Source organism: Vulpes lagopus, chromosome 15 (assembly GCF_018345385.1).
Source record: "Vulpes lagopus strain Blue_001 chromosome 15, ASM1834538v1, whole genome shotgun sequence".
NCBI classification, from domain to species: domain Eukaryota; kingdom Metazoa; phylum Chordata; class Mammalia; order Carnivora; family Canidae; genus Vulpes; species Vulpes lagopus.
In genome coordinates, this window is record NC_054838.1 from 13352425 (window position 1) to 13369537 (window position 17113).

General features: G+C 38.3%; 1 protein-coding gene across 1 annotated transcript; it reads left to right on the plus strand.

Moving 5' to 3' along the window:
- Positions 1–15070: 15070 nt before the first annotated feature.
- Positions 15071–15418, plus strand: LOC121476564 (histone H2B type 2-E1-like). The gene has a single exon (XM_041730659.1). It carries the CDS (start codon positions 15071–15073, stop codon positions 15416–15418), a length of 348 nt encoding a protein of 115 aa, XP_041586593.1.
- The last annotated feature ends 1695 nt before the right edge of the window (positions 15419–17113 follow it).

Genomic DNA, 17113 nt, shown 5'->3' on the forward strand with positions numbered 1-17113 from the left:
TTATTACAACAGCCACTTGTAGGGTTTCTTTCTTTTTTTTTTTTTTTTTTTTTTTAGATTTTCATTTTCTTATATATTCATGAGAGACAGAGGCAGAGACACAGGCAGAGGGAGAAGCAGGCTCCATGCAGGGAGCCCTATTGTGGGACTTGACCCCGGGTCTCCAGGATCATGCCGTGGGCCGAAGGCAGGCACTAAACTGCTAAGCCACCCAGGGATCCCTGTAGGATTTCTTTCTCATGAATTAGGCAACGGTTGGCTTGAGAGTAAGAAAGCATAGTAATTAAGAGTCCTGACACCGCAACTGAACTTCTGGGTGTAAAATCCTAGCACCACCTTATTAAGCGACCTTGTTTCCTCTCTGTGCTTCAGTTTCCCAAGGGTAAAGAGGAAATGACAATAATAGCACCCATCTCATAGGGGTGTTATGCAGCTGCATAAGTTAATATTTTAAAGCCCTTAGCACAGTTTCTGACACATGGTAAACCTTATGTAAGTGCTCACCTTTAAAACTGTTAAATCTTGGGATGCCTGGGTGGCTCAGTGCTTAAGTGTCTGACTCTTGGTTTCAGCTCAGGTCATGATCTTGGGGTCATGGGATTGAACCCCATGTTGGGCTCCACGCTCAGCTTGGGGTCCACTGGAGGGTTTTTCTTCCCTTCCCTTTCCCTTCTCCTCTGCCCCTCACCACTCGCATACACGTTCTCTCTCTCTCTCAAATCAATAAAATCTTTAAAATTGTTGACTCTTAAGGGAAAAAAATGAAAGACTTTCTAGAACCAAAAATAATGCTTATCTTCTAGCCAAACACTTTGAAGATGTTATTTACAAACCTCACAAGATGAGTATTACTGTCTCCATTTTACAGATAAGAAGTGGAAAATTAGGGAATTTAATGAAATTGCCTAAGAGCATATAAGTGAATAGTGGAATTGGGAATTCTAATACAGTGTGTCTAATTCCAAAGCATGTGCTCTTCCATTGTGCAGCTCTGTTTCTTAAAATTTCTTACCCATCCTCTATTTTAGAACTGGTCTGAGTCGCTTTGCTCATACCCCCTGTCCTTTCACAAATAGAATAACTGAGGTTGTAAGAAGTTAAGTGGCTTACCCAAGACTACATAATTATTTAATGACTGTTAAGGAGCAACCGAATGCCAACCAAGCATTTGCTGATGAGAGCGATGTACATTGCTTATCACAGTGACTTTTCACATGATAAGCAGTCAACATTAGCTATTTTTATCATTGTTCATCTATTCATCCATTCAATTAACAAATATTTATTAGGCACATCTTACAAATCAAGTACCTGGGAATTAAAAAATGAACAAGATAGGATCCCTTTTGAAGCTCACACTAGCTGTCCCACCTGGGTGCCACTAGATATATGTGGCTGTTGAGCACTTCAAATGTGGTCAGTCCAGATTGCAATATGCTATAAGTTCAAAGAACACAGGATTTTGAAGACTTAGTCCAAAAAGATAAGCTAAAATACCACATTAATAGATTTTATATCAGTTACATACTGAGATGATAATATTTGGGATATATTGGGTTAAATAAAATATAATGAAAATTCTTTTTATCTGTGTTTTTACTCTTTTTAATGTGGCTAGTAGAAAAGTTAAAATTACATGGGCTTGTGTTAGGTTTCTACTGAAGAGTATTGGTCAAGACGGCAAAAAAGATGAACAAAATAAAATATAAATGCTATGAGAAGAGTCAATAGAATATTCTATGGAAGCACAGAGCAGCAACTGCCTTGGGGATTTAAGAGAGGCCTTACAGAAGAGATATTTGGCTTGAATTCCAAAGGGTAAGGATTATTGTTAATTGAGTATTTTCCAGGCAGAAGATGAGCATGTAGAATGTCACATAACATGAAAGAGTAACCATCAAGTTGAAATATGATAAACAGCTCGACTTTTCTCAAGTGTGGGATAGAGGGTGGGAGTACTCGATGCGAAGTAATAGGAGATGAAGTTGGAAATAGATTAAAGAAAGATTATGAAAAGTCCTGCATGGCATGCACTATTGGAATTTTTGATAAAAAGGACTGATGCTATTTTATTTGAGCTTTGGAAAGATAACTCTAGTGGCCATATGGAAGTTGGCCTGAAAGGAAAAAAACTTGAGATGAGAGCATGGGAAATGAGAATAGATTTAGGTGGTGATAATTTGAGCAATGATAGTAGGAATTTAGAAGATGACAGGACCAAAAAATGTCTCAACTTATGAGACCTGGTAAGTCATGTCAGGGAAGCAAAGGAAATAGGAATCATGAGAGGCACCCAGTTGTGTTAATTCATGGTTATATAATGACATTTCCTTCTATTCATTCAACAAATACTTAAATGAAACCGTACTTATATGCCAGATAATAGATAGTAGTGCTTAATGGTCTCCTGGTGACAATGTCTTAGCTTTATGTGATTATGTTTAAAACATTTGCTAGAGATCAAAAGAGAATAAATTATTAAATTCATATCTAATTATTGGCCCACTAATGAATTTCATTTCTCTGGAACTATATCTTATTCTCGGGGACTTTATTCTCTAAAGTCCTGTGCTAAGGTGAGAATAAGAGTTTCTCATCTAGCCAGTTAGAGCAGGAATCTGGTCCCTTTGGGGAGAGGTCAACTCACAGAGTGACAGGCACTAAGTCTGATAATACAAAGTTTACGAAAGGATGTGAAGAAACAAGAGTTCTTGTTTCTTATATACTTATATACTGCTTATAAGTTAGTACATTGCATTTTTTAAAACAAAGTGGCAGTTTGTTGTAAAATTGAAAATGTGTATTTCATAAAACTCAGTGTTTGGATTTCTGTGTCCCTGAACAGTGTTTTGTAAAGCAAAGCTCAAGTACCTTAAGCATGTGCAGAAGGAAAATATGAGAGCTTCTAATTACATGTATTTTTAACGTATTTATGCAGAAATAAAAAAGAAATTGAGCTTTACTAAAATTTAGTATAAGGACAGAAGCTGGTGGCTTCTTTTTTTTTTTAAAGATTTTATTTATTTATTCATGAGAGATACGGAGAGAGAGGCAGAGACCTAGGCAGAGAGAGAAACAGATTCCCTGAGGGGAGCCCAATGAGGGACTCGATCCCAGGACCCTGGGATCCTGAGCCAAAGGCAGATGCTCAACCACTGAGCCACCTAGGCATCCCTGGTGCCTTCATCTAGTGTGTATATTAGATGTCATATGGATGCTGAAAACTCCCAAATTTAAACATCCAGGCTTATCTTCTCTCCTGAACTTTGTCTACTAAGTATCTTTAGTTGGAAATATATGATAATATTAAAAAGATGGAAAAAGAGTATGAATTTTGTAAATGACAAAATTCAGGCAAATATTCTCTCATTACTATGGGCACAGCACAGAAATGAGGACCAGAACTGAAGGAGAAACTGAGTTGAGGCATTGAGACCCTGGCTAGGAACAGTTCCCAGAGGAGAGGAGAACAAGGAGGGGTTAACTGCTCATCCACAGTGTAAAGGCAAGGAAATATCCCACTCTATACCCAATCCTGGGAGAGAATACACACAGTGAAGCATTTTTAAACCCAGGCTTGTCTGTAATAATACGACAAAAACTCTGTGAGTCAAAAATTACTCTTCCCAGGGCACCTGGGTGGCACAGTCGGTTAAGTGCTGACTCTTGGTGTCTGCTGAGATTGTGATGTTGGAGTTGTGAGATCAAGTCCCAAGATGGGCTCTGTGCTAAGCTTGGAGTCTGCTGAAGGCTCTCTCTCCTTCTCCTTCTGCCCCCCTCCCCTGCATTCTCTCTCTCATTTCTTTAAAGCCAAGACTAGTAATCACACAAAAAATTATGTGTAATAAAATGAACACAGAGAGGAAACAATTATCCAGCAAACTTAGTTTTCATTCTGGTTAACATAAGATGCTCTTCATTCTTAGGCTTGACTCACTAACACATTATAGTTTTCAGTATAGAGTTTGGTGAGTTTTGAGTGGTAAAGACATGCTCTCCATTATAATAGTTACTAAAAATTATTGACAACCAGGTTAGAGTCATGTTGACCAGAAGAACTTGAAGTTCAAGTAAAGTTTTGGAAGTGAGAAAAAGGGAAGAACCTCATAACTGAAATACAAATGACATATTTCTATCTTCATCTTTGAAAGAAGTGGCAATTCATGGTACACAGGCCTTCAAACAAAATAATGACAAAGAAAAGCACAAGGAAGTACACAGATTAAAGAAAAATTAGTTGTATTAGGAGGGAGAGAATCAAATTCTTTTCTTTCAACATCGTAAAAACCTGGTAGAGGCCAGATGTTAGAGTCATTGTTTAATGATATTGTGCCCTAATTTTTGCGGAATACATGCACAACTTTTACTTAATAAAATATCAAGGGTCCTAAAGGAATCTCACTTTTAAAACTGAGACTCATATTATTTGAGAAAGTAAAAGGGATGCTAAGGCATCAGAAATAGGTTTTATTGTATAAAGCAAGGGTGGTGTTCTTGGAGGTTACTACTGGCTGCTGGGAAGCCTAATGGGCTAAAACAACAATGTGGATAAAGGGGTGGAGGTAGGTAGGAATTGCAGAGGGAACCTACCAGATGACAGGGTCTGAATTTAAGGTTTGCTAGTCCTGAATCTAAGATTTGGACCTTGGGATGAGTAGGTTCTCAGTGAGAGATTCCTAACTAAATTTTCTGAGGTTGGTGTGATCGGCCTGGATGCCAGTTAATTGATTAATTTATAATTAGGGGATTTATCTTTCTAAGGACAGAATGCTCATTTGACTTCTTCAATGCTTTCATTTACCCAGAACAACAGCTCCCTCTAGGCAGAATTGGCAATCCAAAAGTTGTTGGGTAAGCAGGATTTTCAGGCAAAGGACCCGGACCTGAGATACGTTTTAGCTAGCTCAGGCCTGGGGAAATATTCCTGACCCACAGAACATTTTTCTTGTATTAGACACTCTACCAGATTTTGCTGAACCTACTTATACTTTTTGGAATAATTTTAGATATATAAGGTTAGTATTGAGGGTTACCTTCATCCAGTTCCCTCTAATGTTAACATCTTACATAATCATGATACTATACTGTTGTTAAAACTAAGAGATTAACAATAACCATGTACTTTATTCAGATTTTACCAGTTTTTCCACTAATGTCATTTTTCCATCAAGGATCCAGTCCAGGATTCCATGTTACATTTAGTTACCCTATTAATCCTCTCCAATCTTTGGCAGTTTCTCAATTTCTCTGTTCTTCATGACGTTGATGTTTTTGAGGAATGCAGGTCAGATCTTTGTAGAATGTCCTTCAGTTTTGAGTTTTTCTTATGATTACACTAGTTTTAAGTTTGGGGAGAAATTACCACAAAGGTGAAGTGCCTTTTCCTTATTTTTCTTTCCTATATTCTGTGATTTGGAAGCAAGTCACTCAGTCTAGCCCATACCCCAGGAAAGAGTAATTCAGGTCTACTTCCTGGAGTGGAGCAGGGAGGGATCTACAAATATTGTTCTGAATTCTTCTATAAGGAAAATTTGCTTTTTCTCTGGCACTTGTCTACTTATTTATTCAATTGTTTATTTACATCAATATGGACTCATGGGTATTTATTCTTTAGATTATAATGAGTACGATCATTACTTTGTTCAAATTGTTCCAGCTTTGGCCAAATTCTTCCCATTTTGAGAGTTCTTTTAGGTTACTTCCTGTATCCTGTTATTGGAGAATTTTATTTAGGAACTAAGATTCGGGTGCTGGGTGTGCTCATTGCTACTAAGGTGTCACTGCTTCTAGGCCTACTCAGGGACCAGAGCTAGCAAATAAGTGTGTGTGTGCATGTGTGTTTGCACTCATATGTGCACATGCACATACACATAGATATTAACCTCTGTAAAAATACACATTTATATTTCTGTATCTATCTGAATATATATTAAGATAAACATGAGTTCATATAGATATCTCCAATTCTAATACTACAGGATTCATTCTAGCCTCTTCTTGATTAACTTCTTTCTCTGAAGTAAGAAATCTGACTCCCATTGTCTGTAATTTATTTATCTTACCCTATACAAATAAATCAGTTTCAGATATACTGACCCTTACCAACTAGAGTATAGTGTTTATAATGTTCTTTTTCTCTTTAGCCTTTAAGTATCGAATCTAAACATGGTTTTCCAAAGTTACTTAAGTCAGCTTCTGTTTTCCCCCACTTCCTTCAGTGAGGTTATGTCATGTATTTGTAATACAGTCAGATTCATTTGTCACTGTCTGCATTCTGTCCTGAGATCCTTGGATATCCTGATTGATTTTGGTTCATTTTTTTTATTTGCATGCAAAAAAGTTCACTATTTGTGATGTATGATTTTGTGAGTTTTGACAAATACATAAATCATAGGTCTACGACTGCAGTATCATACAAAAGAGTTCCATTATCCTAGAAATTCCCTTGTGCAGCCACTTTGTAGTCAGAACTCCTTTAAATACTAGTTTCCCCTATTCATTGATTCATTCACTTAAGGGACACAACTGCCCTTAGGGCCTTGGAGACATTTTTCTGGCTTCTCATAAGTGCTGAGTTGATAAGTTTAGGGTTCAGAGGGTGGGAATTCTTTCTCTAAGAATTTGGGTTTTTAAAAGATTTTATTTATTTGAGAGAGAAAGCAAGAGTGAATGTGATATCGGGAGAAGCAGAGGTAGAAAGAGGGAGAGAATCTCAAGGAGACTCCCTGCTGAGTGCAGAAGCCAACACAGGGCTCAATCTCATGACCCTGAGATCATGACCTGAGCCAAAATCAAAAGTTGGATGCTCAACCAACTGAACCACCCAGGTGCCCCTCTTTCTCTAAGAATTTGGAAGGCTCCTCACTGCTGTTCACTCCTTAGTATGTGTTAACTAAATAACTCATCCATAAAACTGTAATGACCAAGAAACTTGCTTCTGAGACACTCATTTAGGACCATTCCATCTCATTTGTAATACAGTAAGAGATGACAAACCTTGTTGGAAAGCAAAGATATATTTACTCTATTATTTGCAGTTGGTGAGGACTTTGTATTTATGTAATAAGCAACTCCGAGAGAAGTCTGTAAGGGCGCTGATCATTCAGACGTCAGAAACCCACCTTCAAATGTCAAAAATGGTTCACTCAGTTTAGATGTCTGTCTATAGGGGCTCCATACCTTTCTTGGCCAGTATCAGACCTTTTTAGACTTCTGAGAATATGGTGAAAGCTCGGGATCGCTCCCCCAGAAAAAATGCACGAACATGTATCCACTCAAAATGCTGTACATAATTCAAAAACTTTCATGAATATTCTCACCCAAACTGAAGATGGGAGAGATTCTTGGGGCGGTGGATTCCAAATTAAGAAACTAGGTCTGAACAGTAAAAAAGCAAGTTCATGAGCACAACAAAGAATTTGTTGATAATGAATGAGCATAATCTACTAGAGAGTTAAACGTACTTATGTACATTGTGATGATTAATTTTATGTGTCAGCTTGGCTAGGCTATGGTGCATAGATGTTTGGTCAGAACATCAGTCTAAATGTTATGTAAGGGTATTTTTTAGATGTGATTAACATTTAATTCAGTAGACTTTGGATAAACCAGATTATCTTCCATAATATGAGTGGGTCTCATCTAATCTGTTCAAGGTCTTAAGAGCAAAAACTGGTGCCTTATGAAGAAGAAATTCTCCTGAAGCCTGTAATATAGGAATGCTGCCTGAGTTTCTAGCCTGCTGCCCTATAGAGTTCTCAAAATTGCAACTCAACTCTTACCTGAATTTTCAGTCTGCCAGCCTGTCCAAGACTTCAGACTTGCCAGTCCACTCTCACTCTCAATTTTATGAGACAGTTCCTTAAAAACACACAACACATAGACAAAACTCCTATGGGTTCTGTTCTCTGGAGGACCCTAACTAACACATACATCAAACTATAACAAAAACATAGTGAATTTCCATAGAAATGTCCAGTTCCCTTCTCATTATGAGAAATGGCAAAACTCTTACTCAGTGTTTATCTACGTATTGCTTGTTTTGATCCAGTTCTGATTCCTCTTGTTTTTGCATTAGGCAAGGCCTGTAGATTTTCTTTGCTATGTCTCATAATGACTCTATGTCAATCTTCACTTAGATGTTCTATTCCTGCTGTAACAAATAATGACAAAGTTAGTGGCCTTATTTATTTATTTTTTAAGATTTGTTGATTGATGAGAGACACACAGAGAGAGGCAGAGACATCGGCAGAGAGAGAAACAGGCTCGCTGCAGGGAGCCCAATGAGGAACTCGATCCCAGGACCCCAGGATCACACCCTTAGTCAAGGCAGATGCTCAACTACTGAGACACCCAGGTGTCCCAACTTAGTGGCTTTAATAACAAATTAACACATAGTTATTATCACACATTTCTGGAGGTTGAGTCTAAATTGGGTGGATGTCAGAAGGGCGTGATACTTCTGGATGCTCTGGAGGAGAATCTGTTTCCTTACCTTTTATGGTTTTGACAGGCCACTTGCTTTCATTGGTCCCAACAAAAAGTTTAGAGGGATGGGGGAATGTTTAAAAAGCAACATCTGGGGGATCCCTAGGTGGCTCAGTGGTTTGGCACCTGCCTTCGGCTTCAGGTGTGGTCTTAGTGTCCCAGGATCGAGTCCCACGTCGTCGGTCTCCCTGCGTGGGGCCTGCTTCTCTCTCTGTCTGTGTCTCTGCCTCTCTCTCTCTCTCTCTCTCTCTCTCGAATAAGTAAATAAAATCTTTAACCAAAAAAAAACAAGAAGCAACATCTGTGACTATTTAAATTACTATGCATATTCGGTACTAAGGAACAGAATTAAAATGTTCATGATATTCTACAACTAAAGAAAATTTAATAAGATATTAACTTAATAAAGCAAGAGCTTGAACACCAGATAAAATGACAATAGGAGATGGAAAAGGAAATTGCAGAGTTAAGAAAGCAATTCAAGGGCCAAAATAACACCAATTTTCATCTAACAGATTAATGTAAGATAGCAAGGAACAGAATGGACACAACTGAAATGAGATTCTAACACAAGAGAAAGCCTAATTAATCAATACAATGACAGAGGAGAAGAAAACAAATGTTAAAGCAGTTAGAGAGAGGTTAGTCATTCTAGAAGACATTGTCCACATAAGACTAATTAATAACCCTAAAAGAGTAAGCCTAAAAATGTAGCAAGTGGGAAAAAAAGTATTAAAGAAACTGAATCTGCTAATTAAAGGGCCCAGCTTGTTTCTGAAAAGTGGTATGAGTGGCCTGAAATGAAACTTGTCAAATTAAATTGAATATTAAGGATTAAAGAATGTTCTTCAGGCAACCACACAGAAGATCATCTGTAACAGGGGAAAATTGGATTGTGCTCTGATTTCAACAGCGACATGCAATGCCAGAAGATAGAGCACTATTTAGAAAATTGAAATAGAAGACAAGAATACAGGATCCCTGGGTGGATCAGTGGTTTAGTGCCTGCCTTTGGCCCAGGGCATGATCCTGGAGTCCCGGGATCAAGTCCCACATTGGGGTCCCTGCGTGGGGCCTGCTTCTCCCTCAGCCTGTGTCTCTGCCTCTGTGTGTGTGTGTGTGTGTGTGTGTGTTTCTCATGAATAAATAAATAAAATCTTTTTAAAAAAAGAAGACAAGAATACTACACAGGCAAGTTGTTTGCATATAAGGAAGCATATTTATATTCCTAAGCATAAACTAACTTAGGAATCACAGTACCCAGGAGTACAAAGAAAAAATTACTTTCAATTAAACCCATATATCCATGAAATTTCAGAGAAGGTAAGATAAAGGGACTGGAAGTAAACAATGAGTACAGTTAAATATAGAATTGAATAGCTGTGATATCAAGCATACTCTAAAGTGATATTCACCAAATATTACAATGATTATTTCTAGGTGAAAGAATTATTTTACTTTATTAATGTTGCTCTGTTGCTTGAATGTTTTTCAGAGAACATACTATATTTCCATTTTACAAACACAATAATCATTAGTCTAAAAATAAATGTGATATAGCTTCAGTAAATTATTTCTAGAAAATTTATGTGTGGGTAAACTTCATCTGATACAAAACTTGTTGGCTTGATTTTTGTCTTTTAAATATTTATTACTTTGTCCATTAAAGTCCATCTTTGTATGTAATATTTTACATTATAACCTAGAAGGGTAGAATTATTTAGCATAAAACAGTCTTTCATTTTCTTGGCCTTAGTTGTATTATTAGGATTTTTCCAAACTCTTTGAAGAAATAGAAGAGGAAGAAACACTTTCCAAATCATTCTGTGAGGCCAGTATTACCCTAATACCAAAACCAAAGACGTCACAAGGAAAACAAAACAAAACAAAACAAAAGAACAGACTAATATTCCTCATGGAAATAGTCACAAAAATCCTCAGTAAAATACTAGCTATATATTTGTGCATTTGCAAGGAAATCCAGTAGCATAGCATATAAAGAGGATAATATACCATGAACAAGTGGGACTTATCCCAAGAATGCAAGGTTGGTTTAACATACAAAACTCAATGTAATACCCACATTAATAGAATAATGTTTAAAAAAATATGATCATCTCAATATTTCTGATAACATATTCAACAAACTAAAAATAGAAGGAAATCTCCTCAATTTGATAAGACCACAGCCAATATCGTACATAATGGTAAAAGATTTAAAGCTTTCTCCTGAGATTAGGAATAAGACAAAGCTGTTTGCTGTTTCCACTTCTATTCAACATTGTGCTGAAGAGTCTAGTAAGGGCAGTTAAGCAAAAAATAGAAATAAATGGCATCCATATTGGAAAGGAAGAAGGAGCACAACTTATACTTTCAGAGAACATAATCTTCTATATAGAAAATGCTAAGGAGGGGCAGCCCGGGTGGCTCAGTGGTTGAGCATCTGTCTTCGACCCAGGGTGTGATCCTGGAGACCCAGGATCGAGTCCCACAACGGGCTCCCTGCATGGAGCCTGCTTCTCCCTCTGCCTGTGTCTCTACCTCTCTCTCTCTCTCTCTGTCTCATGAATAAATAAATAATATCTTAAAAAAAAAGAATTAAAAAAAAGAAAATCCTAAGGAATCCATTAAAACTAAGAAATTAATTAATTCACCAAAGTTTCATAACAGTTCAATTTACAAATATTAATTGTACTCTATATATCAGTAATGTACAATCGAGAAATAAAATTAAGAAAAAATTTTGTTTATAGTAGCATCAAGGGACCTAGAGTAGCAAAAACAACTTTAAGAAAGGTCAAAATTGGGGGACAAACACTACAAAGCTACAGTAATCAAGACAGTGTGACACTGACATAAAGGTAGCAATATGGGTTAATGAAATTGAATTTAGAGTCTAGAGGTAAACCTTTATATTTGCAGTCATTTGATTTTCGACAAGGCAATGGGGGAAAATACTCTTTTTTACAAATGATGCTGGGACAACTAGATATCTTCCTACAGATGAGATCGGGTGCGTTCAGGGTGGTATGGCTGCAGACTAGATATCTTTCTACAAAAGAGTGAATTTAGATCTCCACCTCACACCACATACAAAAGTTAATTCAAAATGGATCAAAGACATAAATGTAAAGGCTGAAACTTAAACTCTTAGAAGAAAAATGAGTGTAAGGTTTTGTTACCTTGGATTAGCCAATGATTTCTTAGGTATGCTGCCCAAAGCACAAGCAACCAAGTAAGAAAATATATTGAACATCATCAAAATTAAAAAACATCTGTGGGGCACCTGGGTGGCTCAGTTGATGAAGCATCTGTCTTTGGCTCTGGTCGTGATCCCAGGGTCCTGGGATCAAGCCCCGCCTTGGACTCCCTACTCAACAGGGAGCCTGCTTCTCCTTCTCTCTCTGCCACTCCCCCTGCTTGTGCTCTCTCTGTCAAATAAATACATGAAATGAAAGAAAGAAAGAAAGAAAGAAAGAAAGAAAGAAAGAAAGAAGAAAAGAAAGAAAGGAAGAAAGAAAGAAAAGAAAGAAAGAAAGAAATTAAAAACATCTGTGCTTCAATGTGAAGGAAGTGAAATAACAAACCAAGTGGGGGGATCCCTAGGTGGCTCAGCGGTTTAGCGCCTGCCTTCCTTTGGTCCAGGGCGTGATCCTGGAGTCCCAGGATCCAGTCCCACATTGAGCTCACTGCATGGAGCCTGCTTCTCTCTCTGCCTGTGTCTCTGCGCCTCTCTCTCTCTCTCTCTCTCTCTGTGCCTCTCAGGAATAAATAAATAAATAAAATCTTTAAAAACAAACAAACAAACAGAAACAAAATGGGAAAAAATATTTGCAAATCACAGATAAGTCACCAGTATCCAGAATACATAAAGGACACTTTTGACTAAACAATAAAAAGATTATCCAGTTAAAATATGGGCAAAGGATTTGAATAGACATTTCTCGAGAGAAGTTACACAAATGGCCAATAAGCACATGAAAAGATGCCCAACATCATCAGCCATTAGGGAAATGCAAAACTAAACGACAATGAGTTACCATTTCACACTCACTAGAATGGTTAAAATAAAAATGAGACAAATGCTGTTGAGGATGTGAAATGGAACCCTCATGCTCTAGGCACTCCAGAAAACAGTGTGTCAGTTTCTCAAAATGTTATCCATAGAATTACTGTTTGACCCAGTAATTATATGCCATAGATACCAAATAGGATTGAAAATATGAAAAAAATAAAATAAATTTAATAAATTTAAAAAAAGAAAATATGCTGATGCAAAAATTTGTACATTATTTTATTTATTTGTTTAAAAAGGCTTCACACCCAGTGTAGGGTTTGAATTAACAGCCATGATATTGAGATTGGCATGCTCTACCGACTGAGCCAGCCAGGTGTCCCTGTACATGATTTTTATAGCAGCAATATTCATAATAGCCAAAAAGTGGAAACAACCCAAATATCTATCGTTATGCATGGATAAATTGTGATGTATCCATATGATGGCAAATTGTTTACCCATAAAAATAAATAAATATTGATCCAAGTTACCTGAATGAACCTCAAAAAGATTATGTTAAGCGAAAGAAGCCAGACACACAATGTCACACATATTCTATGATCCCATTTATACGAAATGTCTAGAATAAGCAAATTCTAGAGATAGTTAGATTAGTAATCATCAAAGGTTAAAAAGAGAGGAGAACAGGAAATGACTGATAATAATATTCTGGAATTACAGATGGACAAGCAGGAGATAGAGAGCAGGGTAGCATGCAACTGTTACTCAGAGCGTGGCTGGGACAGAGGTCACTAACTTTTCATAGCCGTAACTCTAAATGGTTATTTGATCTGATTTTTTTCTTTTTTTTTTCTTTTTTTTTTAATTTTAATTTTTATTTTTTTATGATAGTCACAAAGAGAGAGAGAAAGGCAGAGACACAGGCAGAGGGAGAAGCAGGCTCCATGCACTGGAAGCCCGACGTCGGATTCGATCCCGGATCTCCAGGATCGTGCCCTGGGCCAAAGGCAGGCGCTAAACCACTGCGCCACCCAGGGATCCCTGACCTGATTTTTTTCTAAGTGGTTATTTTAAAGGGTGCCCTGGAACAAGAATATGGGAATTTATGGTGGGAATCCTAGACTTAAGTCTTTATCTAAACGTTCAGACTCAGTGTGAGTAAGGTTATCATACTCTAAAATGTCTAGGTAGCAACTTAGAAAAGCAAAAGTTGTTTTTCTCATCACACCTTTCCATGTGAAAAATATCCCAAGAGAAAGCTGACAGTAAAGACTGAAGTATCTAGCAGAACCAAAGACCTCCTGAAGAAGGAAGTGTAGAGTTTTTTGTCTGTATTACACATCCTGACCAGATCTTTCCTGCCACTGAGACCACGTTGTCTCCAGGGCTGTCTGGGTTCCCACCAGTTCTCACGCATGACTCTGCCCCCTCCTGTCAATTTGATGATATCCCTAATGCCTTTTGAATAAATTTCCTCCTGCCTAAGTTAGAGCCATTTTCTGCAGCTTGCCCACAGAAAGATTCGCTCACGAATGGCAGAAGCCATAGTAGGGCTGGGTTCCATGGGGCTAGATGGTCATGCAGAATCCAAAACAGCTCTAGGGTCCTCAGCAGTTGAAATTAAAGAATTATCTGTCTAATGTGACATGACTGACTACTCTGTGTATATATTTCTCTCTCTACTACCCGTTGACTTCCTCACCCTTTCTCTTTTTTCCAACTTGCATTTTCTGTTTACTCAAACTTTCATTGTTCTCTTCAACATACTCATGGCCCCTATAGGGAAAGAAAATTCTTTCATCCACCTTCTTAGGTTCTGTAGCTGTACCTGAGAATTAAACTGACATAAGATAGATTAAAAGAAGAAAAAAAAATTTTAATTATGTAGTATTTTTACATGAACTTGGAGCCTTTATAGGGAAACCAAAGTCCTGAAGAAGCAGGTTAGGATCAAGAGCTTATATACATTTTTAAAAGCAAAGAAACAAAAATGATAAATTTGTGAAGTTACAAGACAAAGGAGAGTTTAGGTTTTTAAGAGTGGTAAGTTGTGAGGAAGTGAATAGGATATATGAGGGAACTAAAAGAAGCTGAGGGTTATTTTAGTAGATTTGTACAGACCCATTTTGGCACTGATCCCTCCTTGTCTCTGATGATGAGACTCCTCTTCCTGGCAGAGTACCTTTCTTTTCTTTTCTTTTTTAAGATTTTTTATTTATTTATTCACGAGAGACACAGAGGGAGAGAGAGGCAGAGACACAGGCAGAGGGAGAAGCAGGCTCCATGCAGGGAACCCGATGTGAGACTCGATCCTGGAACTCCAGGATCGCGCCCTGGGCAGAAGGCAGGCGCTAAACCACTGAGCCACCCAGGGATCTCCTAGAGTACATTTCTAATGGGAAATTTTATGGTCTGTTTTTAGGTAGAAAGGGTGAAGAAGTCAATGGGTAGTAGAGAGAGAAATAGTAGTAGAGAGAGCCCTTCCTGAATCTTCCATTTTTCAGGTGCCTTCAGCTCAAAATAATCAATATGCAAAAGTGGCATGTTTTGGGTTGGCATGTTCTGATGGGCGCTGAGCATGGGCAGCAGCCGCAGTCCGGGGGCCGCAGGGGCCGTGGTTCTGGCGATAAGAAGTCCAAAAAGCGTAGCCGGCGCAAGGAAACCTACTCGATGTATATCTACAAGGTGCTAAAGCAGGTGCACCCGGACATCGGCATCTCTTCCAAGGCCATGAGCATCATGAACTCATTTGTGAACGATGTGTTTGAACGGCTGGCTGGCGAGGCTGCCCGGCTGGCCCAGTACTCGGGCCGGACCACACTGACATCCCGGGAGGTCCAGACAGCGGTGCATCTGCTGCTGCCCGGAGAGCTGGCCAAGCATGCTGTATCCTTTCAGAGATTAGAATTCTGAGCATCTGCTCTCATTTTTAACTTGCTGGATCTTTCCATATTCTGCCGTTAAGCTCCCGCAACTGTGAATTGGTTTGCCGTAATCATTACCCTGTAATCCAGAGTGCTACACCGAGCCAGGACTAGGATGAAGCAAGCAAAGTTCAAGAGCATAAAATTTCAGAAGGTACTGAACCCTGTGATACCAACCATGCACTTGCACAACCCTAAGAGAGAGCATGCCTCCTGAGATGTTTCCTGGTTGCCTTGCTTGCTTCACCTTAGTGCTGGCACTGGACTGCCTTGGCACAGTGTTTAGAAGCTGTGCATTATCCTACCCCCATGGAAAAGCAGCCTAATTCATGCTAAAGTACCATTGATTAAATTTTTCCTCCCTAAGATTCCATTCTTCAAATTCCCAAGGTTCAGGGAGGAGCATTGCTTTTATGTTTCCCAGTGTTCTCATTTTATGTTCCAGAATTTATTTTTTTCCAGGATGATTGAAGGTAGGAGCACACATTGTTTTTATCCCTCACCTTTAGGATGTCCTTTCCTTAGTTAGGCTCTCACCAGAAGGATCCTCTGAAAATAATGAGAATTACATTTTCCAGAATATGAACAATTCCGTTTTTAATAATATTCACATATAGGACTATGACCAAACATTAGAGTTCATTTGGATAATTGTGGTTGTCTTTAGTTCTGATCTTCTATTTTTAGTTACTTGGACAGCTACATCTATCTATTTCTTCAAAGCAGTGTTTTTAATTTTAGGCTTTTCTAATTCCAGATAAGGGGGGAAATGTCTTTACTATTGTTTGCAGGGACAAGGTTATCCTACAAGATATAACAATTTGCTGCTCTAAATAACACACTCAACATACATCTTCCTTGCATTGAATTTCCCAAGAAAAGTTGATAGATATTTGACTTATATCCATAGAACTAAAAAATTATGCAAAAATAATACTTCCTAGCACACAGAGAGGGTCTGCTTCCAAAAGCCAGCTGTTTTTCCTTTTTTTTTTTAATAATTATTTTTTATTAGTGTTCAATTGCCAGCTGCTTTTCCATCCTGGGTGGCAGGAAGTGCTTGCAATATACAAAATAAAAGGCATTTCACAGGACATGGGCCAGACTATGTTGTTTGTCATTCAGGGGCCCAACTGGCCTCAGTTAGCTGTGGCCACAGAGTATAGAGATAAGTGGTCACATGATACAAAACAAGGTTACTTGGTCAACATGAGCCATTGATAGGGCTGGGTACATGACAACTATCTCAAATGCTCTCTCTTGTATTCAACATCATTACAAGTAAGGCACAACCACAATAAGGAACTTGGTGGCGAAGACACAGAGAATGACAGCATTCTAAGAGTTGGTGTAGGACCCCTCCCTGTCACTCCATGAACAGCCGTTGCAAGCACCAACCCAAGTTCCTCATTGGGGTTTCTACTTCTACAGAGTGGCACTGTGTGTTTGCAGCAGGCTGCACTGGAGGAACAGTGAGTGTCCAAAGAGCAGAACAGAGTAGGTGAAAGAAGGAGTTCATTAAATACTGAGGGAGCTATAGAGGTTTGGTCATTTGGTAAGAGTGAGTTGACTGATTTTCTAGCACTAGCAATCTAGCACTTTATTGATCCTTTGAGTTTCCTTTGTGCAAGAAAAGAAGAAAGTGGGACAAATTACTGTATGGATCCTCTGGCTTAGAATCACG

Bases quoted from the DNA above. Each gene is read 5' to 3' on its own strand.
- LOC121476564 (XM_041730659.1), top strand. From the start codon at position 15,071: ATGGGCGCTGAGCATGGGCAGCAGCCGCAGTCCGGGGGCCGCAGGGGC.